At 47.5% G+C, this 27,978-nt stretch overlaps 2 protein-coding genes across 2 annotated transcripts in view; one reads left to right on the top strand and one right to left on the bottom strand.

The window, feature by feature from the left end:
- The window catches only part of SEC22A (SEC22 homolog A, vesicle trafficking protein), a 58,297-nt gene extending 48,544 nt beyond the window's left edge, over positions 1–9,753 (top strand). The window contains exon 7 of the mRNA XM_075829032.1: positions 9,330–9,753. Coding sequence (XP_075685147.1) covers positions 9,330–9,530 — 201 coding nt within the window. The 3' untranslated portion in view covers positions 9,531–9,753. The remainder of the gene's footprint in view (positions 1–9,329) is intronic.
- Positions 9,754–15,011: 5,258 nt separating this feature from the next.
- The window catches only part of ADCY5 (adenylate cyclase 5), a 51,413-nt gene continuing 38,446 nt past the window's right edge, over positions 15,012–27,978 (bottom strand). The window contains exons 4-12 of the mRNA XM_075831023.1: positions 27,578–27,762; positions 27,025–27,189; positions 26,536–26,711; positions 25,010–25,036; positions 24,097–24,229; positions 23,660–23,923; positions 23,202–23,406; positions 16,645–16,769; positions 15,012–16,566 (exon numbers count right to left, since the gene is read on the bottom strand). Of these exons, the coding sequence (XP_075687138.1) occupies positions 16,438–16,566; positions 16,645–16,769; positions 23,202–23,406; positions 23,660–23,923; positions 24,097–24,229; positions 25,010–25,036; positions 26,536–26,711; positions 27,025–27,189; positions 27,578–27,762 (1,409 nt within the window). The 3' untranslated portion in view covers positions 15,012–16,437. The remainder of the gene's footprint in view (positions 16,567–16,644; positions 16,770–23,201; positions 23,407–23,659; positions 23,924–24,096; positions 24,230–25,009; positions 25,037–26,535; positions 26,712–27,024; positions 27,190–27,577; positions 27,763–27,978) is intronic.

The raw sequence follows: 27,978 nt of genomic DNA, 5'->3' as shown, positions 1-27,978 counted from the left end.
GTGTGTCTCTTGCAGTGTGGGGTTCAGGTCGCTGTGTCTCTTGCAGTGTGGGGTTCAGGTCGCTGTGTGTTTCTTGCAGTGTGGGGTTCAGGTCGCTGTGTTTCTTGCAGTGTGGGGTTCAGGTCGCTGTGTGTCTCGCAGTGTGGGGTTCAGGTCGCTGTGTGTTTCTCGCAGTGTGGGGTTCAGGTCGCTGTGTGTTTCTTGCAGTGTGGGGTTCAGGTCGCTGTGTGTCTCTTGCAGTGTGGGGTTCAGGTCGCTGTGTTTCTTGCAGTGTGGGGTTCAGGTCGCTGTGTGTTTCTTGCAGTGTGGGGTTCAGGCCGCTGTGTGTTTCTTGCAGTGTGGGGTTCAGGTCGCTGTGTGTCTCTTGCAGTGTGGGGTTCAGGTCGTTGTGTGTCTCTTGCAGTGTGGGGTTCAGGTCGCTGTGTCTCTTGCAGTGTGGGGTTCAGGTCGCTGTGTGTTTCTTGCAGTGTGGGGTTCAGGTCACTGTGTCTCTTGCAGTGTGGGGTTCAGGTCGCTGTGTTTCTTGCAGTGTGGGGTTCAGGTCGCTGTGTGTCTCTTGCAGTGTGGGGTTCAGGTCACTGTGTTTCTTGCAGTGTGGGGTTCAGGTCACTGTGTTTCTTGCAGTGTGGGGTTCAGGTCGCTGTGTTTCTTGCAGTGTGGGGTTCAGGTCGTTGTGTGTCTCTTGCAGTGTGGGGTTCAGGTCGCTGTGTCTCTTGCAGTGTGGGGTTCAGGTCGCTGTGTGTTTCTTGCAGTGTGGGGTTCAGGTCGTTGTGTGTCTCTTGCAGTGTGGGGTTCAGGTCGCTGTGGGGTTCAGGTCGCTGTGTCTCTTGCAGTGTGGGGTTCAGGTCGCTGTGTTTCTTGCAGTGTGGGGTTCAGGTCGTTGTGTGTCTCTTGCAGTGTGGGGTTCAGGTCGCTGTGTGTTTCTTGCAGTGTGGGGTTCAGGTCGCTGTGTGTTTCTTGCAGTGTGGGGTTCAGGTCGCTGTGTGTTTCTTGCAGTGGGGTTCAGGTCGCTGTGTTTCTTGCAGTGTGGGGTTCAGGTCGCTGTGTTTCTTGCAGTGTGGGGTTCAGGTCGCTGTGTGTTTCTTGCAGTGTGGGGTTCAGGTCGCTGTGTGTTTCTTGCAGTGTGGGTTTCAGGTCGCTGTGTGTTTCTTGCAGTGTGGGGTTCAGGTCGCTGTGTGTCTCTTGCAGTGTGGGGTTCAGGTCGTTGTGTGTCTCTTGCAGTGTGGGGTTCAGGTCGCTGTGTGTCTCTTGCAGTGTGGGGTTCAGGTCGTTGTGTGTCTCTTGCAGTGTGGGGTTCAGGTCGTTGTGTGTCTCTTGCAGTGTGGGGTTCAGGTCGCTGTGTGTCTCTTGCAGTGTTGGGTTCAGGTCGCTGTGTGTTTCTTGCAGTGTGGGGTTCAGGTCGTTGTGTGTCTCTTGCAGTGTGGGGTTCAGGTCGCTGTGGGGTTCAGGTCGCTGTGTGTCTCTTGCAGTGTTGGGTTCAGGTCGTTGTGTGTCTCTTGCAGTGTGGGGTTCAGGTCGCTGTGTGTCTCTTGCAGTGTGGGGTTCAGGTCGCTGTGTCTCTTGCAGTGTGGGGTTCAGGTCGCTGTGTCTCTTGCAGTGTGGGGTTCAGGTCGCTGTGTTTCTTGCAGTGTGGGGTTCAGGTCGCTGTGTGTTTCTTGCAGTGTGGGGTTCAGGTCGCTGTGTGTTTCTTGCAGTGTGGGGTTCAGGTCGCTGTGTGTTTCTTGCAGTGTGGGGTTCAGGTCGCTGTGTGTCTCTTGCAGTGTGGGGTTCAGGTCGTTGTGTGTCTCTTGCAGTGTGGGGTTCAGGTCGCTGTGTGTCTCTTGCAGTGTGGGGTTCAGGTCGTTGTGTGTCTCTTGCAGTGTGGGGTTCAGGTCGCTGTGTTTCTTGCAGTGTGGGGTTCAGGTCGCTGTGTGTCTCTTGCAGTGTTGGGTTCAGGTCGCTGTGTGTTTCTTGCAGTGTGGGGTTCAGGTCGTTGTGTGTCTCTTGCAGTGTGGGGTTCAGGTCGCTGTGGGGTTCAGGTCGCTGTGTGTCTCTTGCAGTGTTGGGTTCAGGTCGTTGTGTGTCTCTTGCAGTGTGGGGTTCAGGTCGCTGTGTGTCTCTTGCAGTGTGGGGTTCAGGTCGCTGTGTCTCTTGCAGTGTGGGGTTCAGGTCGCTATGTCTCTTGCAGTGTGGGGTTCAGGTCGCTGTGTGTCTCTTGCAGTGTGGGGTTCAGGTCGCTGTGTGTCTCTTGCAGTGTGGGGTTCAGGTCGCTGTGTGTTTCTTGCAGTGTGGGGTTCAGGTCGCTGTGTTTCTTGCAGTGTGGGGTTCAGGTCGCTGTGTCTCTTGCAGTGTGGGGTTCAGGTCGCTGTGTCTCTTGCAGTGTGGGGTTCAGGTCGCTGTGTGTTTCTTGCAGTGTGGGGTTCAGGTCGCTGTGTGTTTCTTGCAGTGTGGGGTTCAGGTCGCTGTGTGTTTCTTGCAGTGTGGGGTTCAGGTCGCTGTGTGTTTCTTGCAGTGTGGGGTTCAGGTCGCTGTGTGTTTCTTGCAGTGTGGGGTTCAGGTCGCTGTGTGTTTCTTGCAGTGTGGGGTTCAGGTCGCTGTGTGTTTCTTGCAGTGTGGGGTTCAGGTCGCTGTGTGTTTCTTGCAGTGTGGGGTTCAGGTCGCTGTGTTTCTTGCAGTGTGGGGTTCAGGTCGCTGTGTCTCTTGCAGTGTGGGGTTCAGGTCGCTGTGTGTTTCTTGCAGTGTGGGGTTCAGGTCGCTGTGTGTTTCTTGCAGTGTGGGGTTCAGGTCGCTGTGTTTCTTGCAGTGTGGGGTTCAGGTCGTTGTGTGTCTCTTGCAGTGTGGGGTTCAGGTCGCTGTGTGTTTCTTGCAGTGTGGGGTTCAGGTCGCTGTGTGTTTCTTGCAGTGTGGGGTTCAGGTCGCTGTGTTTCTTGCAGTGTGGGGTTCAGGTCGCTGTGTTTCTTGCAGTGTGGGGTTCAGGTCGCTGTGTGTCTCTTGCAGTGTGGGGTTCAGGTCGCTGCGTGTCTCTTGCAGTGTGGGGTTCAGGTCGCTGTGTTTCTTGCAGTGTGGGGTTCAGGTCGCTGTGTCTCTTGCAGTGTGGGGTTCAGGTCGCTGCGTGTTTCTTGCAGTGTGGGGTTCAGGTCGCTGCGTGTTTCTTGCAGTGTGGGGTTCAGGTCGCTGTGTTTCTTGCAGTGTGGGGTTCAGGTCGCTGTTTCTTGCAGTGGGGTTCAGGTCGCTGTGTGTTTCTTGCAGTGTGGGGTTCAGGTCGCTGTGTGTTGCAGTGTGGGGTTCAGGTCGCTGTGTGTTTCTTGCAGTGTGGGGTTCACGTCGCTGTGTGTCTCTTGCAGTGTGGGGTTCAGGTCGCTGTGTGTTTCTTGCAGTGTGGGGTTCAGGTCGCTGTGTGTTTCTTGCAGTGTGGGGTTCAGGTTGCTGTGTCTCTTGCAGTGTGGGGTTCAGGTCGCTGTGTCTCTTGCAGTGTGGGGTTCAGGTCGCTGCGTGTTTCTTGCAGTGTGGGGTTCAGGTCGCTGCGTGTTTCTTGCAGTGTGGGGTTCAGGTCGCTGCGTGTTTCTTGCAGTGTGGGGTTCAGGTCGCTGTGTGTTTCTTGCAGTGTGGAGTTCAGGTCGCTGTGTGTTTCTTGCAGTGTGGGGTTCAGGTCGCTGTGTGTTTCTTGCAGTGTGGGGTTCAGGTCGCTGTGTTTCTTGCAGTGTGGGGTTCAGGTTGCTGTGTTTCTTGCAGTGTGGGGTTCAGGTCGCTGTGTCTCTTGCAGTGTGGGGTTCAGGTCGCTGTGTGTTTCTTGCAGTGTGGGGTTCAGGTCGCTGTGTGTTTCTTGCAGTGTGGGGTTCAGGTCGCTGTGTGTTTCTTGCAGTGTGGGGTTCAGGTCGTTGTGTGTCTCTTGCAGTGTGGGGTTCAGGTCGCTGTGTATTTCTTGCAGTGTGGGGTTCAGGTCGCTGTGTGTTTCTTGCAGTGTGGGGTTCAGGTCGCTGTGTTTCTTGCAGTGTGGGGTTCAGGTCGCTGTGTTTCTTGCAGTGTGGGGTTCAGGTCGCTGTGTGTCTCTTGCAGTGTGGGGTTCAGGTCGCTGTGTGTTTCTTGCAGTGTGGGGTTCAGGTCGCTGTGTTTCTTGCAGTGTGGGGTTCAGGTCGCTGTGTCTCTTGCAGTGTGGGGTTCAGGTCGCTGTGTGTTTCTTGCAGTGTGGGGTTCAGGTCGCTGTGTGTTTCTTGCAGTGTGGGGTTCAGGTCGCTGTGTGTTTCTTGCAGTGTGGTGTTCAGGTCGCTGTGTTTCTTGCAGTGTGGGGTTCAGGTCGCTGTGTCTCTTGCAGTGTGGGGTTCAGGTCGCTGTGTGTTTCTTGCAGTGTGGGGTTCAGGTCGCTGTGTGTTTCTTGCAGTGTGGGGTTCAGGTCGCTGTGTTTCTTGCAGTGTGGGGTTCAGGTCGTTGTGTGTCTCTTGCAGTGTGGGGTTCAGGTCGCTGTGTGTTTCTTGCAGTGTGGGGTTCAGGTCGCTGTGTGTTTCTTGCAGTGTGGGGTTCAGGTCGCTGTGTTTCTTGCAGTGTGGGGTTCAGGTCGCTGTGTCTCTTGCAGTGTGGGGTTCAGGTCGCTGCGTGTTTCTTGCAGTGTGGGGTTCAGGTCGCTGTGTTTCTTGCAGTGTGGGGTTCAGGTCGCTGTTTCTTGCAGTGTGGGGTTCAGGTCGTTGTGTGTCTCTTGCAGTGTGGGGTTCAGGTCGCTGTGTGTTTCTTGCAGTGTGGGGTTCAGGTCGCTGTGTGTTTCTTGCAGTGTGGGGTTCAGGTCGCTGTGTTTCTTGCAGTGTGGGGTTCAGGTCGCTGTGTCTCTTGCAGTGTGGGGTTCAGGTCGCTGCGTGTTTCTTGCAGTGTGGGGTTCAGGTCGCTGTGTTTCTTGCAGTGTGGGGTTCAGGTCGCTGTTTCTTGCAGTGGGGTTCAGGTCGCTGTGTGTTTCTTGCAGTGTGGGGTTCAGGTCGCTGTGTGTTTCTTGCAGTGTGGGGTTCAGGTCGCTGTGTGTTTCTTGCAGTGTGGGGTTCACGTCGCTGTGTGTCTCTTGCAGTGTGGGGTTCAGGTCGCTGTGTGTTTCTTGCAGTGTGGGGTTCAGGTCGCTGTGTGTTTCTTGCAGTGTGGGGTTCAGGTTGCTGTGTCTCTTGCAGTGTGGGGTTCAGGTCGCTGTGTCTCTTGCAGTGTGGGGTTCAGGTCGCTGCGTGTTTCTTGCAGTGTGGGGTTCAGGTCGCTGCGTGTTTCTTACAGTGTGGGGTTCAGGTCGCTGCGTGTTTCTTACAGTGTGGGGTTCAGGTCGCTGCGTGTGTCTTGCAGTGTGGGGTTCAGGTCGCTGTGTGTTTCTTGCAGTGTGGGGTTCAAGTCGCTGTGTGTTTCTTGCAGTGTGGGGTTCAGGTCGCTGTGTGTTTCTTGCAGTGTGGGGTTCAGGTCGCTGTGTGTTTCTTGCAGTGTGGGGTTCAGGTCGCTGTGTGTTTCTTGCAGTGTGGGGTTCAGGTCGCTGTGTCTCTTGCAGTGTGGGGTTCAGGTCGCTGTGTGTTTCTTGCAGTGTGGGGTTCAGGTCGCTGTGTGTTTCTTGCAGTGTGGGGTTCAGGTCGTTGTGTGTCTCTTGCAGTGTGGGGTTCAGGTCGCTGTGTGTTTCTTGCAGTGTGGGGTTCAGGTCGCTGTGTGTTTCTTGCAGTGTGGGGTTCAGGTCGCTGTGTTTCTTGCAGTGTGGGGTTCAGATCGCTGTGTTTCTTGCAGTGTGGGGTTCAGGTCGCTGCGTGTCTCTTGCAGTGTGGGGTTCAGGTCGCTGCGTGTCTCTTGCAGTGTGGGGTTCAGGTCGCTGCGTGTTTCTTGCAGTGTGGGGTTCAGGTCGCTGTGTCTCTTGCAGTGTGGGGTTCAGGTCGCTGCGTGTTTCTTGCAGTGTGGGGTTCAGGTCGCTGCGTGTTTCTTGCAGTGTGGGGTTCAGGTCGCTGTTTCTTGCAGTGGGGTTCAGGTCGCTGTGTGTTTCTTGCAGTGTGGGGTTCAGGTCGCTGTGTGTTTCTTGCAGTGTGGGGTTCAGGTCGCTGTGTGTTTCTTGCAGTGTGGGGTTCACGTCGCTGTGTGTCTCTTGCAGTGTGGGGTTCAGGTCGCTGTGTGTTTCTTGCAGTGTGGGGTTCAGGTCGCTGTGTCTCTTGCAGTGTGGGGTTCAGGTCGCTGTGTGTCTCTTGCAGTGTGGGGTTCAGGTCGCTGTGTCTCTTGCAGTGTGGGGTTCAGGTCGCTGCGTGTTTCTTGCAGTGTGGGGTTCAGGTCGCTGCGTGTTTCTTGCAGTGTGGGGTTCAGGTCGCTGCGTGTTTCTTGCAGTGTGGGGTTCAGGTCGCTGCGTGTTTCTTGCAGTGTGGGGTTCAGGTCGCTGCGTGTCTCTTGCAGTGTGGGGTTCAGGTCGCTGTGTTTCTTGCAGTGTGGGGTTCAGGTCGCTGTGTTTCTTGCAGTGTGGGGTTCAGGTCGCTGCGTGTCTCTTGCAGTGTGGGGTTCAGGTCGCTGCGTGTTTCTTGCAGTGTGGGGTTCAGGTCGCTGCGTGTCTCTTGCAGTGTGTGGTTCAGGTCGCTGCGTGTCTCTTGCAGTGTGGGGTTCAGGTCGCTGTGGGTTTCTTGCAGTGTGGGGTTCAGGTCGCTGTGTCTCTTGCAGTGTGGGGTTCAGGTCGCTGTGTGTTTCTTGCAGTGTGGGGTTCAGGTCGCTGTGTGTTTCTTGCAATGTGGGGTTCAGGTCGCTGTGTTTCTTGCAGTGTGGGGTTCAGGTCGCTGTGTGTTTCTTGCAGTGTGGGGTTCAGGTCGCTGTGTTTCTTGCAGTGTGGGGTTCAGGTCGCTGTGTGTCTCTTGCAGTGTGGGGTTCAGGTCGCTGTGTGTTTCTTGCAGTGTGGGGTTCAGGTCGCTGTGTTTCTTGCAGTGTGGGGTTCAGGTCGCTGTGTGTCTCTTGCAGTGTGGGGTTCAGGTCGCTGTGTGTTTCTTGCAGTGTGGGGTTCAGGTCGCTGTGTGTCTCTTGCAGTGTGGGGTTCAGGTCGCTGTGTGTTTCTTGCAGTGTGGGGTTCAGGTCGCTGTGTGTTTCTTGCAGTGTGGGGTTCAGGTCGCTGTGTTTCTTGCAGTGTGGGGTTCAGGTCGCTGTGTGTCTCTTGCAGTGTGGGGTTCAGGTCGCTGTGTGTTTCTTGCAGTGTGGGGTTCAGGTCGCTGTGTGTTTCTTGCAGTGTGGGGTTCAGGTCGCTGTGTGTCTTGCAGTGTGGGGTTCAGGTCGCTGTGTGTTTCTTGCAGTGTGGGGTTCAGGTCGCTGTGTTTCTTGCAGTGTGGGGTTCAGGTCGCTGTGTGTTTCTTGCTGTGTGGGGTTCAGGTCGCTGTGTCTCTTGCAGTGTGGGGTTCAGGTCGCTGCGTGTTTCTTGCAGTGTGGGGTTCAGGTCGCTGTGTGTCTTGCAGTGTGGGGTTCAGGTCGCTGTGTGTTTCTTGCAGTGTGGGGTTCAGGTCGCTGTGTGTTTCTTGCAGTGTGGGGTTCAGGTCGCTGTGTGTTTCTTGCAGTGTGGGGTTCAGGTCGCTGTGTGTTTCTTGCAGTGTGGGGTTCAGCTCGCTGTGCGTTTCTTGCAGTGTGGGGTTCAGGTCGCTGTGTGTCTCTTGCAGTGTGGGGTTCAGCTCGCTGTGCGTTTCTTGCAGTGTGGGGTTCAGGTCGCTGTGTGTCTCTTGCAGTGTGGGGTTCAGGTCGCTGTGTGTCTCTTGCAGTGTGGGGTTCAGGTCGCTGTGTGTCTCTTGCAGTGTGGGGTTCAGGTCGCTGTGTGTTTCTTGCAGTGTGGGGTTCAGCTCGCTGTGTCTCTTGCAGTGTGGGGTTCAGGTCGCTGTGTGTCTCTTGCAGTGTGGGGTTCAGGTCGCTGTGTGTTTCTTGCAGTGTGGGGTTCAGCTCGCTGTGTCTCTTGCAGTGTGGGGTTCAGGTCGCTGTGTGTCTCTTGCAGTGTGGGGTTCAGGTCGCTGTGTGTTTCTTGCAGTGTGGGGTTCAGGTCGCTGTGTGTTTCTTGCAGTGTGGGGTTCAGGTCGCTGTGTGTCTCTTGCAGTGTGGGGTTCAGCTCGCTGTCTCTTGCAGTGTGGGGTTCAGGTCGCTGTGTGTCTCTTGCAGTGTGGGGTTCAGGTCGCTGTGTGTTTCTTGCAGTGTGGGGTTCAGGTCGCTGTGTGTCTCTTGCAGTGTGGGGTTCTGGTCGCTGTGTGTCTCTTGCAGTGTGGGGTTCAGGTCGCTGTGTGTCTCTTGCAGTGTGGGGTTCAGGTCGCTGTGTGTCTCTTGCAGTGTGGGGTTCAGGTCGCTGTGTGTCTCTTGCAGTGTGGGGTTCAGGTCGCTGTGTCTCTTGCAGTGTGGGGTTCAGGTCGCTGTGTGTCTCTTGCAGTGTGGGGTTCAGGTCGCTGTGTGGGGTTCAGGTCGCTGTGTGTCTCTTGCAGTGTGGGGTGCAGGTCGCTGTGTGTCTCTTGCAGTGTGGGGTTCAGGTCGCTGTGTGTTTCTTGCTGTGTGGGGTTCAGGTCGCTGTGTGTTTCTTGCAGTGTGGGGTTCAGGTCGCTGTGTGTCTCTTGCAGTGTGGGGTTCAGGTCGCTGTGTGTCTCTTGCAGTGTGGGGTTCAGGTCGCTGTGTCTCTTGCAGTGTGGGGTTCAGGTCGCTGCGTGTTTCTTGCAGTGTGGGGTTCAGGTCGCTGTGTGTTTCTTGCAGTGTGGGGTTCAGGTCGCTGTGTGTCTCTTGCAGTGTGGGGTTCAGGTCGCTGTGTGTTTCTTGCAGTGTGGGGTTCAGGTCGCTGTGTGTCTCTTGCAGTGTGGGGTTCTGGTCGCTGTGTGTCTCTTGCAGTGTGGGGTTCAGGTCGCTGTGTGTCTCTTGCAGTGTGGGGTTCAGGTCGCTGTGTGTCTCTTGCAGTGTGGGGTTCAGGTCGCTGTGTGTTTCTTGCAGTGTGGGGTTCAGGTCGCTGTGTGTCTCTTGCAGTGTGGGGTTCAGGTCGCTGTGTGTTTCTTGCAGTGTGGGGTTCAGGTCGCTGTGTGTCTCTTGCAGTGTGGGGTTCAGGTCGCTGTGTGTCTCTTGCAGTGTGGGGTTCAGGTCGCTGTGTGGGGTTCAGGTCGCTGTATGTCTCTTGCAGTGTGGGGTTCAGGTCGCTGTGTGTCTCTTGCAGTGTGGGGTTCAGGTCGCTGTGTGTTTCTTGCAGTGTGGGGTTCAGGTCGCTGTGTGTTTCTTGCAGTGTGGGGTTCAGGTCGCTGTGTGTCTCTTGCAGTGTGGGGTTCAGGTCGCTGTGTGTCTCTTGCAGTGTGGGGTTCAGGTCGCTGTGTCTCTTGCAGTGTGGGGTTCAGGTCGCTGCGTGTTTCTTGCAGTGTGGGGTTCAGGTCGCTGTGTGTCTCTTGCAGTGTTACTTGTTCGTGTACTGCAGCAGCTGGAGGAACACAAAGTCTTTCCTGGCGTTCGGGCTGATCTGCTTGTGTAACTTGTATCTCCATGAACTGCGGAACCTGTGGCAGCTTTTCTTCCACGTCACCGTTGGAGCTTTCACGACTCTCCAGATCCGGCTCCGGCAGCCACAGAGTAAATCACCTGATTATAACGTCTGACCCGCCCACCGCGCTGCTACGGGAAGTGGTCGGTGCCTGTCTTTTTTTTTTTTTTTTTTTTTAAACCTACGGTGGCAGCCGTGTCCTGGCGTCCTCACAGGATCCGCAGCGGAGGTGCTGTGTACAGTTGTTTGTTTTTTTTCCTTTGCATCCTGAGTTATTGCCTTTGTAAGGCAGTTTTATTCTGTTTATAACAAATAAAATAATTCTGTACAGATCCCCAGACCAGGAGGAGCGGAAATTATCATTACCTACGTGGGTGTAATAAATTCATCTAATAGACTGCATACAATTGTAACAAACCCTCAGCTGTGAGAAGTTTTAGGGCATTTATGGACATAGTAAAAGTTGTGTTCATTTATTGCTGCATCTTTTTCACCAGTGGTTTTCCTCTGTAAATGAAGCATTAGGTCCGAGCCTCTTGACGTTACCAGAATGTTCAGTGACAGCAAGCAGAGGAGACTTTATACACAGTGTTTATTAGAAAGTTGCATTTTACAATGAAGCTTTATTTACAGCAGACTGGACACTGCAGAGCAGTATCGGCCTTGTATATTGTTTTTTGAGTAGTTATTTCATATTTTAAACTCTTGATCATTTTACAAATTCAATCTCCATATAATGTATTGGCCATGTCTTATTCTCTAGTTACATCCAGAGCTGCATTCACACATCTGCTGATTTTAAAGGGAATGTGTCGCTAGAATTTTTTTTCTTTTTAGTTAATCATTATTTAAGTGATTACACATTGTTTTAATTTTTTACATTTTTTCACAAGTCAGGAAATATTATAAATTAGATTCTAATTTATAACATTTCCATGTGCTGGTCACTAGAGGGAGCAATCCCCGAAATTGCAGCATTGGCATGTGGTAAAGCAACCTCATTGCTTTATGCTGCAAATTTGAGGTAGACACACTCGCTCTAGTGTCCTCACACAATCCCCCCTCCCTTATTCTGGCTAGTGCCCTGCAGGAGAAGGAGGGGATTGAATCTTCAAACCTCCTACACTGTGTGCCGCCATTTTCTGAGCGAATGCACAGTGTAGGAGGATTAGATACAGGGCTCAGCAGACGGTATCACACGAACATAATACACACATCACATACACGAACATAAATTACCTGCTCCTACCTCCGCTGGTCTACGCTCCTAGTCATTGCGTCTTCGCTTCCTTGAACATATGGCTGGAAGCTGCAGCCGGAAGTCGTCATCTTACTGTCCGGCAGCGGCTTCCGGTCCACATGAAAATGGCACTGGATTTCGCTCTGTGAACGAGCTTCGTTTTGGTCTGTGTGGGAGCGGCGCATGCTCCGTTCCCACACAGACGGCGTACACTATAGTGAATGGAACGGCTCCTGTTCACATTCTCTATGGGGCTGTATGTGCGTATTCCATCTCTGTATGTGTCGTTAATCGACACATACAGAGATGAAAAAAAAAAATGGCAGCCCCCATAGAGAAGAAAAAGAAAGAAAAAAGTAGAACACAAATAAATAAAATGTATTTTAATATCACACTAAAAGCAATAACATAAAAAAAAAAAGTCATGACACCTTCCCTTTAGGGTATGTGCACACACACTAATTACGTCCGTAATTGACGGACGTATTTCGGCTGCAAGTCCCGGACCGAACACAGTGCAGGGAGCCGGGCTCCTAGCATCATAGTGATGTACGATGCTAGAAGTCCCTGCCTCGCTTCAGGACAACTGTCCCGTACTGTAATCATGTTTTCAGTACGGGACAGTAGTTCCACGGAGAGGCAGGGACTCCTAGCGTCGTACATAAGTATCATGCTAGGAGCCCGGCTCCCTGCACTGTGTTCGGTCCGGTACTTGCGGCCGAAATACGTCCGTCAATTACGGACGTAATTAGTGTGTGTGCACATACCCTTAAGTTCGCTCTCAGGCTGCCGTGTCTCCAATCTTCCAATGCATTATGGGATCTCCGCTGAAGTGTTAGCACACGTGTCGTCTCTGCTGAGCTACTCAGTTATAATGTGACGTCCTCAGGACTGCAGACATGCCGGATTATCAGGTGCTTAGAAGCGGTTACCTACACGTATATGTGGTGACCAGCGCCTCCGCAGCTCCTAAAGATAATGCGTGGTGTCCGGGTCATTACCATGTTCTGGTGCACGAACACGGAGAACTTTACCACCATATTGAGGAACCACCGAGGCGCGCCGGACTAACAGTACCATGTTCATCTCCATGTACAGATCAATAAGGGACTCCCCAGGTCTGGTAAGGACTGATGTGATGTGTAGGTTCCTGTAATATAAATGCTCTTTACTGACCGGTGGATTTTGTTACATTAGACTGGTCACTGTCACGACAGGAGGAGTTATAGGAGGATTGACACACTCCGCTTTACTGTTGATATTTTTTGCCTAAATCTCATGCGGTCTCAGAAGGAACAGAAATAACCAACGTTAGGTCGTGTGCACCCAAAATCCAAAACGTCTGAAAACACGGAGCGGTTTTCAAGGGAATAAAAGCTTCTGATTTTCAGACGTTTTTTTAAGCCACTCGCGATTTTCACGGCCGTTTTTGGAGCTGTTTTTCTACAGTCAATGAAAAACAGCTCCAAAAACGTCCCAAGAAGTGACATGCACTTCTTTTTCACGGGCGTCTTTTTACTTGCCGCTTTTTTAAAACGAGGTGTAAAAAACCGCCCTGTCGGTACAGAACGCCGTATTTCCCATTGAAATCAAAGGGCAGATGTTTGGAGGCGTTCTGCTTCCGCTTTTTCAGGCATTTTTGGAGGCGTAAATGCCCCAAAATATGCCTGAAGACACCCCGTGTGCCCATGTCCTCAGGGTGAATTAACATGCGGCAAATAAATCCATTCCATACCGGTGAACAGGATTGTTTCTGCAGCAGGTGCATGGATTTCTGCAACTCCGTTCAGATCAATGGGACAGGGGCGCAGAGTTCTGCAACAAATCTGCCGTGTGTGAATTTACCTTTAATAGGGGTTTTTTTTTTATCCACAACTAACATTTATTACCTCTCCTCAGGTCTGATCACTGGGACCCGCACCAATCCCTAGAACGGGGGTCAGGTCCCAATCCTCCTCGCCGAGCAACATGCGTGCTGCCGCTCTATTCAATGTCTAGTGCTTGGCCTTCTCCATCGGCCCCATAGTCATTGAATGCAGCGGTAACACATGCGCGACTGCCGCTCCTTCTTACTACAATTGCGCTGTGGGAAGGGGGGGGGGGGTTGGGACCCAGCGATCATACATTTATCACCTATCCTCGTCTGTACGTAGTGTCATCATTGTATAACGAAAAGTTCAGCAACTTTCTAACACTTTACATTTCAATTCTTTACTATTTTCAAGACTTCTGCTTGCTGTCAGTGTTAGAAACACAATCCATTAGAAAGTTGCAGTTTTATAATGATGGCGATTTACTTACAGGATACTGGACCCTGGACCCTAAATGCTCCTGCCGTCTCCTCACCGGTGTCCCTCATTGTGCAGCGTCAGACGTTTCTGTATTTGTAGGGGGGAGTAGATTGGGCCTTGAAAATGTAACTCCAGTTACACCAACTTTTCTCTTCTACAGATCCCGAGGTCCATCATGTGTGCTCCAGTCACATCCAGAGCTGCAGTCACAATTTTTCTGTTTGCTCCCAGACTGCAGCACTTCTCACTGCTGCCCCCTACAGGCCCACTCTCTGTTCAGAGCATGATGTGCTGTGCTTGATGTACCTTTACATCAGCCGGAGTGCAGTGCATTATGGGATCCTGGCAAAGTATTCAGGGGTGGTACTGGCAGCAGAGCGCTGACAGGTTCCCGGTGGTGGCCAGCAGAATTGTGAATGTAGCTCTGGATGTGACTGGAATATAAAATATGATGTATTTGGTGGCAGGCGAATACAGCCCAATCCAAGGAAGTGTAATTAAAAGGGGAGCAAATTTGTGGGGAGGGGGAACCCTTTTATGATCACTGGATGATCCACCGCATGTTGCAGGTAAAGTGGATGTCCATATAATGTACAGGCACCAGTGGGGGCCCAGCTCTGCTACCTCCACATGACATATCATCATCTTTCATATAAATCGCCCCCTCCCCTCAGTTAGCGCCATCTCCCCCCAGTTTGCGCCCCCTCCCCCCAGTTGGCGCCATCTCCCCCCAGTTGGCGCCATCTCCCCCCAGTTGGCGCCCCCTCCCCCCCAGTTAGCGCCATCTCCCCGCTGCACCAAATAATCCACATCGACACCAGTAAAACGGCATTTAATGAAGATGTTGAAATAGTTTCCATGGGAAATCAACGCTGCACCAAACGACCAACAAAAGACGTCGCCAATGTAGGTGAGGCCCGCGAGCGCAGTGCGGAGGTGACGGCACGCGCGGGGGAGGTGTCTGCATTTACCAAAATAGATGTGACGCAGATGGAAGCGTTTAATGGAGTGTCGATAAAAGTGAAATATAAATTATACAACAAAGGTACTAGAAATATATAGAGATATGTGGATGCGTATCTTACACGGAGAGAAGCGGCAGTTTCATAAGTAGACAATATTCAGCCCGCGCCGCGCCGCTGCCCCTTTACTGCCAGCAGGACAAGAGGACTGAAGAGCGGCACGCTGCTCCGTCACCACATCAGTCCGCGGGCAGTGACGCTTGATTACCGTCTCTGGTCTGCCCGCGATAACATGAGCGACCCTTCTGCTGCGTTCACATCTCATGTGAATGAGGTTTTGTGAAAATCGGACTCAGATTCTGCGTTCGAATACGCCATCGTTTCTTGGGTGCACTGGGTTTTGTTTTTTTTCTAAACCGCAGCACGCCTGATCTGTAGCGACGTTTTTCCTACTCGCAACGTAAAAACCGTGATTGTGTCTCTTAAATAACGGAGTACAATTTCCCAGCTACAAAAACCATTGGCGCCAAATGTGGCAAAACCGCAGCAGCCATAGACTTAAAGAGTCTCTGTCACCAGATTAGAAGTGCCCGGTGTCCTACATAATGTGATCGGCGCTGGAATGTAGAGAACAGCAGTGGTTTTTATTTTGAAAAACGATCATTTTTGAGCAAGTTATGAGCAATTTTAGATTTTGTTTCTTAATGCCCAACTGGGCGTGTTTTTACTTTTAACCAAGTGGGTGTTGTAAAGAAGTGTATGAGGCCGACCAATCAGTGACCAATCAGTGACCAATCAGCGTCATACACTTCTCATTGTTCCAGGCCAGCTTCTTTCACTGCACAATCACACTGTGCTGTGGATCATGCTGGGCTGGAACAATGACAAGTGTATGACGCTGATTGGTCACTGATTGGTCACTGATTGGTCGGCCTCATACACTTCTTTACAACACCCACTTGGTTAAAAGTAAAAACACGCCCAGTTGGGCATTAAGAAACAAAATCTAAAATTGCTCATAACTTGCTCAAAAATGATCGTTTTTCAAAATAAAAACCACTGCTGTTCTCTACATTCCAGCGCCGATCACATTATGTAGGACACCGGGCACTTATAATCTGGTGACAGAGACTCTTTAAGTTCTGAAGAATAGGCAACGGGTAGCGCGCTGTTTTAGTGGCGCAATTTCTTTGTGTAGCCAGTGCCTTGTTTACCAAATAAAATCCATGATAATTCTCGCCGCCGCCGCCCCACAACTCGTGGTATTTGGAGACCGCGTGCGTTCTGTATATTGTATCACTAGTAAGGGTATGTTCACACGGCAGGGGTCCGTAACGGCTGAAATTACGGGGATGTTTCAGCCTGAAAACATCCCCGTAAATTCAGCCGTACCGGCATGTGCAGGCGCTTGAACGCCGCGTCAATTACGGCCGTAATTAGCGCTGCTATTCATTGGAGTCAATGAATAGCGGCTCCAATTACGGCCAAAGAAGTGACAGGTCACTTCTTTGACGCGGGCGTCTATTTACGCGCCGTCATTTGACAGCGGCGCGTAAATATACGCCTCGTGTGAACAGACAAACGTCTGCCCATTGCTTTCAATGGGCAGATGTTTGTCAGCGCTATTGAGGCGCTATTTTCGGGCGTAATTCGGGGCAAAAACGGCCGATTTACGTCCGTAAATAGGCCGTGTGAACATACCCTAAAACTGCCAGGTCTGTAACCAGAGAAAAGGTCAAGAAATGGAAACGGCCTGGAACTACCAGAGAGAAGCTGCCGTCCTGTGCGCCGGCCTTAGTAGAGAATTTACAAAATATATCATCTGTGGTTTGTTTTTCTCTAGATTTTAACGCTAAAATATTACAAAACAAAATTACAAAAAGGTGCAGATCTGACGGCGAGTCAGGGGCAAGGCCCTAAAGTGAGCCTGCCACCCACCGCAGGGGAAGGGGCCGCCCTGTGCCACGGCAACTAAGCCCACGTACCCGGCTTTTTTTCTTTTTCTTGACCCATCCTCAAAATGTCGCCCCTCGGCTGTGTGCAGGGAACGGGATCACTTTACGTTCACATGTAACCAGGCAGAAACCAGAACATTCCCAGTTGTCTTCACAAATCTGGAGATACCCGTTCCCTGTGCCCGCATTCTCATCCATCGCTTGTTTCAGGTCGCGAGAGGAATCCCATAGAACGGTGCGGTGGCCACTCTGGTCACAAGGAAAAGGCCACAGGACCATTCGGATGCGTTTCAGTCCTTTACTGGTGATCCGCGATCATTGCCGTCGGTCGGGTACCGCAATACATTCCTTCATAGAGGAAATCAATGAGTCATTTCAATAAATATTTCGGTCCTCGGCGGTCTCCTTCGTGCTCTCCCCCTGCTCAGGAGTTCATACGTTATCTTTGGTCATACACCCGTCAGCCTGCCGGAGCTCCTGGTTCATGTGGCTGCTCGCAGCCACGTTGGCTCCTCGCCTGCGGGCAAGTTGGACGTGATCAGTGCACGGTGGTAGCGGAGCTTCTCCCGCATCGCTAACTGCTAGAGGGACCTTCATTTAGAAAATAGGTTGTCATTTCCCCTTTGCCTTTCACTTTGACCACCCCCCTGCACTCCAGCGAGTAATTACAGGCGGCCAGGACCTGCTGGAGATCAGCCGTGACCTGAAACAGAACAAGAGGATTGAGCAAAAACCATCCAGACATCAGATTCACGTGTACAGTCCTGGACCATGAACCCACCTGAATCCGCTCAGGGACTCCAGTGCTGTCCATGCGACTCGCCACGTTTACCGTGTTCCCCCAAATATCGTACTGGGGTTTACGAGCTCCTATGACACCAGCAACCACGGGTCCAATGTTCAGTCCTAAGAAATAACAACAGACATGTAATATAAGCTACATATAATATATACTGTACAGTCCCTACACATTATATACCGGCACCAGCTATAGTCCATTACTCCGGTGCAGACATGTAATATAAGCTACATATAATATATACTGTACAGTCCCCACATTATATACCGGCACCAGCTATAGTCCATTACTCCAGTGCTGATATGTAATATAAGCTACATATAATATATACTGTACAGTCCCCACATTATATACCGGCACCAGCTATAGTCCATTACTCCAGTGCAGACATGTAATATAACCTACATATAATATATACTGTACAGTCCACACACATTATATACTGGCACCAGCTATAGTCCATTACTCCTGTGCAGACATGTAATATAACCTACATATAATATATACTGTACAGTCCACACACATTATATACCGGCACCAGCTATAGTCCATTACTCCAGTGCTGATATGTAATATAAGCTACATATAATATATACTGTACAGTCCCCACATTATATACCGGCACCAGCTATAGTCCATTACTCCTGTGCAGACATGTAATATAAGCCACATATAATATATACAGTACAGTCCCCACATTATATACCGGCACCAGCTATAGTCCATTACTCCAGTGCAGACATGTAATATAAGCCACATATAATATATACTGTACAGTCCTCACATTATATACCGGCACCGGCTATAGTCCATTACTCCAGTACAGACATGTAATATAAGCTACATATAATATATACTGTACAGTCCACACACATTATATACCGGCACCAGCTATAGTCCATTACTCCAGTACAGACATGTAATATAAGCTACATATAATATATACTGTACAGTCCACACACATTATATACCGGCACCAGCTATAGTCCATTACTCCAGTACAGACATGTAATATAAGCTACATATAATATATACTGTACAGTCCACACACATTATATACCGGCACCGGCTATAGTCCATTACTCCAGTACAGACATGTAATATAAGCTACATATAATATATACTGTACAGTCCACACACATTATATACCGGCACCAGCTATAGTCCATTACTCCAGTGCAGACATGTAATATTAGCTACATATAATATATACTGTACAGTCCCCACACATTATATACTGGCACCAGCTATAGTCCATTACTCCAGTACAGACATGTAATATAAGCTACATATAATATATACTGTACAGTCCCCACACATTATATACCAGCACCAACTATAGTCCATTACTCCAGTACAGACATGTAATATAAACTACATATAATATATACTGTAGTCCACACATTATATACCGGCACCGGCTATAGTCCATTACTCCAGTACAGACATGTAATATAAACTACATATAATATATACTGTACAGTCCCCACACATTATATACCGGCACCAGCTATAGTCCATTACTCCAGTACAGACATGTAATATAAGCTACATATAATATATACTGTACAGTCCACACACATTATATACCGGCACCAGCTATAGTCCATTACTCCAGTACAGACATGTAATATAAGCTACATATAATATATACAGTACAGTCCCTACACATTATATACCGGCACCAGCTATAGTCCATTACTCCAGTACAGACATGTAATATAAAGCTACATATAATATATACAGTACAGTCCCTACACATTATATACCGGCTATAGTCCATTACTCCAGTACAGACATGTAATATAAGCTACATATAATATATACTGTACAGTCCCCACACATTATATACTGGCACCAGCTATAGTCCATTACTCCAGTACAGACATGTAATATAAGCTACATATAATATATACTGTACAGTCCCCACACATTATATACCGGCACCAGCTATAGTCCATTACTCCAGTACAGACATGTAATATAAACTACATATAATATATACTGTACAGTCCACACACATTATATACTGGCACCAGCTATAGTCCATTACTCCTGTGCAGACATGTAATATAACCTACATATAATATATACTGTACAGTCCACACACATTATATACCGGCACCAGCTATAGTCCATTACTCCAGTGCTGATATGTAATATAAGCTACATATAATATATACTGTACAGTCCCCACATTATATACCGGCACCAGCTATAGTCCATTACTCCTGTGCAGACATGTAATATAAGCCACATATAATATATACAGTACAGTCCCCACATTATATACCGGCACCAGCTATAGTCCATTACTCCAGTGCAGACATGTAATATAAGCCACATATAATATATACTGTACAGTCCTCACATTATATACCGGCACCGGCTATAGTCCATTACTCCAGTACAGACATGTAATATAAGCTACATATAATATATACTGTACAGTCCACACACATTATATACCGGCACCAGCTATAGTCCATTACTCCAGTACAGACATGTAATATAAGCTACATATAATATATACTGTACAGTCCACACACATTATATACCGGCACCAGCTATAGTCCATTACTCCAGTACAGACATGTAATATAAGCTACATATAATATATACTGTACAGTCCACACACATTATATACCGGCACCGGCTATAGTCCATTACTCCAGTACAGACATGTAATATAAGCTATATATAATATATACTGTACAGTCCACACACATTATATACCGGCACCAGCTATAGTCCATTACTCCAGTGCAGACATGTAATATTAGCTACATATAATATATACTGTACAGTCCCCACACATTATATACTGGCACCAGCTATAGTCCATTACTCCAGTACAGACATGTAATATAAGCTACATATAATATATACTGTACAGTCCCCACACATTATATACCAGCACCAACTATAGTCCATTACTCCAGTACAGACATGTAATATAAACTACATATAATATATACTGTAGTCCACACATTATATACCGGCACCGGCTATAGTCCATTACTCCAGTACAGACATGTAATATAAACTACATATAATATATACTGTACAGTCCCCACACATTATATACCGGCACCAGCTATAGTCCATTACTCCAGTACAGACATGTAATATAAGCTACATATAATATATACTGTACAGTCCACACACATTATATACCGGCACCAGCTATAGTCCATTACTCCAGTACAGACATGTAATATAAGCTACATATAATATATACAGTACAGTCCCTACACATTATATACCGGCACCAGCTATAGTCCATTACTCCAGTACAGACATGTAATATAAAGCTACATATAATATATACAGTACAGTCCCTACACATTATATACCGGCTATAGTCCATTACTCCAGTACAGACATGTAATATAAGCTACATATAATATATACTGTACAGTCCCCACACATTATATACTGGCACCAGCTATAGTCCATTACTCCAGTACAGACATGTAATATAAGCTACATATAATATATACTGTACAGTCCCCACACATTATATACCGGCACCAGCTATAGTCCATTACTCCAGTACAGACATGTAATATAAACTACATATAATATATACTGTACAGTCCACACACATTATATACCGGCACCAGCTATAGTCCATTACTCCAGTGCAGACATATAATATAAGCTACATATAATATATACTGTACAGTCCACACACATTATATACCGGCACCAGCTATAGTCCATTACTCTAGTGCAGACATGTAATATAAACTACATATAATATATACTGTACAGTCCACACACATTATATACCGGCACCGGCTATAGTCCATTACTCCAGTGCTGACATGTAATATAAGTTACATATAATATATACTGTACAGTCCCCACATTATATACCGGCACCAGCTATAGTCCATTACTCCAGTACAGACATGGAATATAAGCTACATATAATATATACTGTACAGTCCACACACATTATATACCGGCACCAGCTATAGTCCATTACTCCAGTACAGACATGTAATATAAGCTACATATAATATATACTGTACAGTCCACACACATTATATACCGGCACCAGCTATAGTCCATTACTCCAGTACAGACATGTAATATAAGCTACATATAATATATACTGTACAGTCCACACACATTATATACCGGCACCAGCTATAGTCCATTACTCCAGTACAGACATGTAATATAAGCTACATATAATATATACTGTACAGTCCACACACATTATATACCGGCACCGGCTATAGTCCATTACTCCAGTACAGACATGTAATATAAGCTATATATAATATATACTGTACAGTCCACACACATTATATACCGGCACCAGCTATAGTCCATTACTCCAGTGCAGACATGTAATATTAGCTACATATAATATATACTGTACAGTCCCCACACATTATATACTGGCACCAGCTATAGTCCATTACTCCAGTACAGACATGTAATATAAGCTACATATAATATATACTGTACAGTCCCCACACATTATATACCAGCACCAACTATAGTCCATTACTCCAGTACAGACATGTAATATAAACTACATATAATATATACTGTAGTCCACACATTATATACCGGCACCGGCTATAGTCCATTACTCCAGTACAGACATGTAATATAAACTACATATAATATATACTGTACAGTCCCCACACATTATATACCGGCACCAGCTATAGTCCATTACTCCAGTACAGACATGTAATATAAGCTACATATAATATATACTGTACAGTCCACACACATTATATACCGGCACCAGCTATAGTCCATTACTCCAGTACAGACATGTAATATAAGCTACATATAATATATACAGTACAGTCCCTACACATTATATACCGGCACCAGCTATAGTCCATTACTCCAGTACAGACATGTAATATAAGCTACATATAATATATACTGTACAGTCCCCACACATTATATACTGGCACCAGCTATAGTCCATTACTCCAGTACAGACATGTAATATAAGCTACATATAATATATACTGTACAGTCCCCACACATTATATACCGGCACCAGCTATAGTCCATTACTCCAGTACAGACATGTAATATAAACTACATATAATATATACTGTACAGTCCACACACATTATATACCGGCACCAGCTATAGTCCATTACTCCAGTGCAGACATATAATATAAGCTACATATAATATATACTGTACAGTCCACACACATTATATACCGGCACCAGCTATAGTCCATTACTCTAGTGCAGACATGTAATATAAACTACATATAATATATACTGTACAGTCCACACACATTATATACCGGCACCGGCTATAGTCCATTACTCCAGTGCTGACATGTAATATAAGTTACATATAATATATACTGTACAGTCCCCACATTATATACCGGCACCAGCTATAGTCCATTACTCCAGTACAGACATGGAATATAAGCTACATATAATATATACTGTACAGTCCACACACATTATATACCGGCACCAGCTATAGTCCATTACTCCAGTACAGACATGTAATATAAGCTACATATAATATATACTGTACAGTCCACACACATTATATACCGGCACCAGCTATAGTCCATTACTCCAGTACAGACATGTAATATAAGCTACATATAATATATACTGTACAGTCCACACACATTATATACCGGCACCAGCTATAGTCCATTACTCCAGTACAGACATGTAATATAAGCTACATATAATATATACTGTACAGTCCACACACATTATATACCGGCACCAGCTATAGTCCATTACTCCAGTACAGACATGTAATATAAGCTACATATAATATATACTGTATAGTCCACACACATTATATACCGGCACCAGCTATAGTCCAATACTCCAGTACAGACATGTAATATAAGCTACATATAATATATACTGTACAGTCCACACACATTATATACCGGCACCAGCTATAGTCCATTACTCCAGTGCAGACATGTAATATATACTGTACAGTCCCTAAACATTATATACCGGCACCAGCTATAGTCCATTACTCCGGCGTAAAGCATAGATCTCACTATCCTTTACTCATGCACATCCCCAGTGTTATATTTCCATATTAATTATATCCTGTTGTTAATATGGTGCCGATATATTCTGCAGCCAGTGGTGTAACTAGAAAGTCCTGGGCCCCATAGCAAATTGGAGACTAGATGCCAAAATAAATTCAGACTCCAGACCCCTGAATTATTTCAGACCCCAGACCAGCCTCGATGTCACTTTCCTGGATGGCTGTGAGTATAAATTGGAGGGAGTGCAATATTGAGTGCCCTTAAAGGGACAGTTCAGAAAAGACAAGCCTAGCGCAGGACCTGAGGGGGCGGGGCATGACACAGGGATTATAGGAACACCAAAGAGAGAAGTCATGGCCGCCCCTTCAGGGACCCACAATAGAACACGGTGGAGCATCATTTTTGAGTGGGGGGCGAAATCAGCCGCGCTGCTCTGTGTTCAGTGAAGACCCCATACTAACTTTTCCTCTGTTTTCCCACCACCGCTGTATATTCAACCTACCGATCTTCATCTGGAAGTTGTTGAATGAATGCTCGTTGATATATTTCATTTGATCCATCAGCCTCATTGCATAGTCCGCCAGCGCCTTGATGTGCGACTTTCCGACCTTGTCGTAAGTTGTGTCGTTCAGTCCTGAGGCCGCCATGTAGGTGCTGCCAATGGTCTTGATCTTCTCCAGCTGCCGGAACTCGTCCTCACTGATGATCTGTGAAAAAGCCGAGATCAGTCATCAAGGTCACAGAGCAGCCAGAGGGGGCAGCAGCTGTATATGAGCGGGGGAGGGGGTGTGGACGTGACTGATAACACTGGTCATAACGATATCTGTTCCGGTCGCCCCCCCCTCCACGTCAACATCTTGGCCTTCAGACACAAACTCTTTTTTTATGGATCTTGAAGCCGCAGAACAACCTTCGAGATAAAGTATCGCACATTTGGCGCACGTCTCTCCCGGGCCCCACCTCATCAAAGTCAGCGATGATCTCGTTGAGAAGCCGCAGACACTCCACGCCCTCGTTGTTGGCCTCAAGTTCGACATAGAATTCGGAGAAGTTGCTGATGGAAGCGAACATGACGGCCACGCACTCGCAGGACTGGTAATACAGCTCATCGTTCCGCCTCTCCCGTGCCAGGAAGTGCGCCGCCACGTCCTTGGGGAGAATGTTGTGAAGGAGACGGCGGTTGTAGGCCTGCAGCTCCTCCATCTCCTCCTTCTCCTCAGTGGCCTGGAACACAAATATAGAGGACCACATAAGGAACGAGAACCCAATATACAGACCGGAGCGAAAGGAGAGAAGCGGCGCCGCTCCACCTCGGAAACATTGTCGCTTGTGTCTGATTTACGCCTGAAATGTTGGTGTCTCCTACATTCCCCCAAAAGCGGAGATCCCTCCAGTACCTGAAGCTTCCACAGAAAGTCCAGCCTGGCCGTGGATTCCACCTGCTGAGCGTGGAGGTAGAGCGCCAGCACGAAGACGCTGATGATCACTGGGGTGGCGATCTTCAGGTTTACTCTGGGAGCTCCGTCTGTGCTGTGGAGACACAAGGAGACATGGGATCTGTAGCGCTGACCACTGCTGGGTTCACAGGCGCCATCAACAACTGTGACATCAGGGAGGATACGGACGTCCTGACACCGGGGGAGGGGGGTGAACGTCTCATAGGCAAAGCCCCCAATATACGGAAGAGGATTCTGGACGAGATTATTACATAATAAGGGGAGAGAAGTCTGACTGTGATGACATTTACACCAAGTTCCTGCAAGAAACAATGAACCAGCACATCCAGAGGCTAAAAACCTGTCTGGACCTAGTCCTGCTCACACAGCTGAGGGATTGTTGCAATGTATCATACTAGAGAATTACAGAACAGGTTTGAAAATGAAACATCTGATCTGACTAGTGGCCACATTCTCGTCAGTACTAGTCTTCATAAATTTAGCGCAATGAGTCCACAATGTTAAGATACCAGAGGATTGTCTAGACTGTATACATTGTAACAGACCCTCAGCTGTGAGAATTATGATGTCATGACAGGTTTTCAGTCTCCGGATGTAGACGAAAATGTAGCCAGTCACTGACAGTAAGCAGAGATCTTGAAAATGGTACCGTATTAAGACACATTCTATTGGGAAATTACAAAACTTGTTATTGTACAATGATGAAGCTTTATTTATATAGGACCGGACGATCTCTACGGTGATTATAGAATATCATCCTGTCACTTTATTACACAACACACATTTTTACTTATTTTACGTTATTTTGAATCCTATAAAATATAATAATAGCGATAAACCCAAGTTTTCTTACCAGTTCAATGTGGAGGTGGATAATTCACTGGAAGACAAAAAACAACAACAGTGTAGTGAGAGTGAGCTCTGTAATGCTGATAACACCTGCAGCAATGTAGTCCAAACACTAGATGGCGCCACTCTCCAGGCTTTAGTATATAACATTGAACACTATAATAAGGAATACAAAAAGAATCGGCACAACACAGAGGTCTAAGAAAAGATGTCCCACAATTGTTATTTCATTGCAAATACAAGAATTTAGTAAAATAGACAAGTCAGGAGAGGTAAAAGAGCGAGATGTGGCGATTTGTATTCTGGGAAGATACAGAATAAGCTGGGAATGCTGGGAGATTTCAGCTCTTAATAGAGTGCATGTTGAGTGAAGCTCTGGAGTATAATACGGGCTATAACTCAGGATCAGTACAGGATAAGTAATGTAATGTATGTACACAGTGACTCCACCAGCAGAATAGTGAGTGCAGCTCTGGAGTATAATACAGGATATAACTCAGGATCAGTACAGGATAAGTAATGTAATGTATGTACACAGTGACTCCACCAGCAGAATAGTGAGTGCAGCTCTGGAGTATAATACAGGATGTAACTCAGGATCCGTACAGGATAAGTAATGTAATGTATGTACACAGTGACTCCACCAGCAGAATAGCGAGTGCAGCTCTTGAGTATAATACAGGATCTAACTCAGGATCAGTACAGGATAAGTAATGTAATGTATGTACACAGTGACTCCACCAGCAGAATAGTGAGTGCAGCTCTGGAGTATAATACAGGATATAACTCCGGATCAGTACAGGATAAGTAATATGTACACAGTGACTCCACCAGCAGAATAGTGAGCGCAGCTCTGGAGTATAATACAGGATATAACTCCGGATCAGTACAGGATAAGTAATATGTACACAGTGACTGCACCAGCAGAATAGTGAGTGCAGCTCTGGAGTATAATACAGGATATAACTCAGGATCAGTACAGGATAAGTAATGTAATGTATGTACACAGTGACTCCACCAGCAGAATAGTGAGTGCAGCTCTGGAGTATAATACAGGATGTAACTCAGGATCCGTACAGGATAAGTAATGTAATGTATGTACACAGTGACTCCACCAGCAGAATAGTGAGTGCAGCTCTGGAGTATAATACAGGATATAACTCCGGATCAGTACAGGATAAGTAATATGTACACAGTGACTCCACCAGCAGAATAGTGAGCGCAGCTCTGGAGTATAATACAGGATATAACTCCGGATCAGTACAGGATAAGTAATATGTACACAGTGACTGCACCAGCAGAATAGTGAGTGCAGCTCTGGAGTATAATACAGGATATAACTCCGGATCAGTACAGGATAAGTAATATGTACACAGTGACTGTACTCTGCCGATGAATGTGTATCTGTATCTACACTATATATAACACCTGTGAACATCATACAATATAATATGTTTTATGGATATACCGTCTGACGCTGCTTATGTCACATGATGAAAGAAACATCCAAGTGCTTGTATTTTTACTCACATCCCATTGGCTGCCACCAGCAGATCTGCGTTGTCAAAGAGCGCCACCTGTGGGATCTCCACAATAATGACGTAGACAAAGTCAATGATCAGCATCAGGATGAGCTTCCCGATGCTGCTGATCTGGAGAAATACGGAGCAGGCCAGGAGGCTCAGCAGGATGCAGGAGGTGAAATACTGCAAGGAAGCAAAAGAGGGAAATTGGAAAACTTGTCACATGAATTCATAAAACCTGGTGTGTATATTCTTCGGAAACATTGATTATAATTAATGTCCTGTCTCTTTAAGGCCGCTGTATGCCAATATACAAGCAAGGTCCAAAGCATCGCCAGTTACATTTTTAACGCTTTAGTGGAGCACAAAAACACATAACAGGTGATGTTTCGGCGCGCAGGTCTCCCTTGAGCCGTATATTACACTCAACACCAGCAATACCCTCTAAACCCAGTGTAAGGGCCCCTGTATACCATTATAAGGGACCACATTTTACCTCCGGGAAGTTGCAGTTGGGGGCCGGGTCCCCACAGAATCCACTCTCCGTGGACAGGCTGTAGTTTAGGGTGGAGTTCCTGAGCAGACACGGGGTCACGTTGTTCAGGGTCACATTGTACTCGGCAGCGAGGCAGCTCTTCAGGTCTGTATTACTGCACGTGAACTGGAAGACCGTAAATATCACAAGTTACATCTCTGCTGTCTATTATACAATGCGATGGTGTCCGCACTCTACTGGGACGGAAACACTACATCTCCCACAATGCATCACATGTTTAGAGCATAAAGCAGCCGGGTGATGGGGGATCCTGCTGTCTGAGACATAATTAAAGCAGTAGAATTTTTGAAGTACAAGACAGCTCTTGATGGGACTGGAGTATAAGGCATTGTATGATAGCAGAATTGTGAGTGCAGCTCTGGAGGTGACTGGAGTATAAGAATCAGAGTGACAATTACATTCCCTGTGTATAGAATCTTCTCGCTGGATCGTACGAAAAGTCGCCACGTTTGCTCTACGTAAGAGCTCATTGTGACCGATCGTCCATTCTTACCATGTTAATAAATGAAGAGAGGAAGACGAGGATTATGGTGACGATTCCCACTGCGGTGCTGTTTATCCGAGACTGCACAATCTTTTTAGCTAATATCTGGAGCGGAGATGGAAAGAGCTGCAGGAGGGAAGACGACCAGAGGAGGTTACACTGGAGACCGGTGTCAAAGAGCTTACAATCTAGTCATGCCGATACTAGTCCTTGTTACAACGTCTAGACAATCCTTTGTGAGTTAATCAGCAGTAGCTCAGATCCCTGTCCTGACCCCAGGCTTTCACCTGCACTGATACACTGTAACAACCCAGATGTTTTTACTTGTTATTATGGGGGTTTTCCCACTAATATAAATAGAATTTGATCAGTTATTCGAGTGTCTAATGTATTTATATTGCAGATAATTC

The sequence above is a fragment of the Rhinoderma darwinii genome, chromosome 6, assembly GCF_050947455.1.
Source record: "Rhinoderma darwinii isolate aRhiDar2 chromosome 6, aRhiDar2.hap1, whole genome shotgun sequence".
NCBI classification, from domain to species: Eukaryota; Metazoa; Chordata; class Amphibia; order Anura; family Rhinodermatidae; genus Rhinoderma; species Rhinoderma darwinii.
Note: the sequence above shows the minus strand (reverse complement) of the source record. Positions and strands in the feature narration are given on the sequence as shown.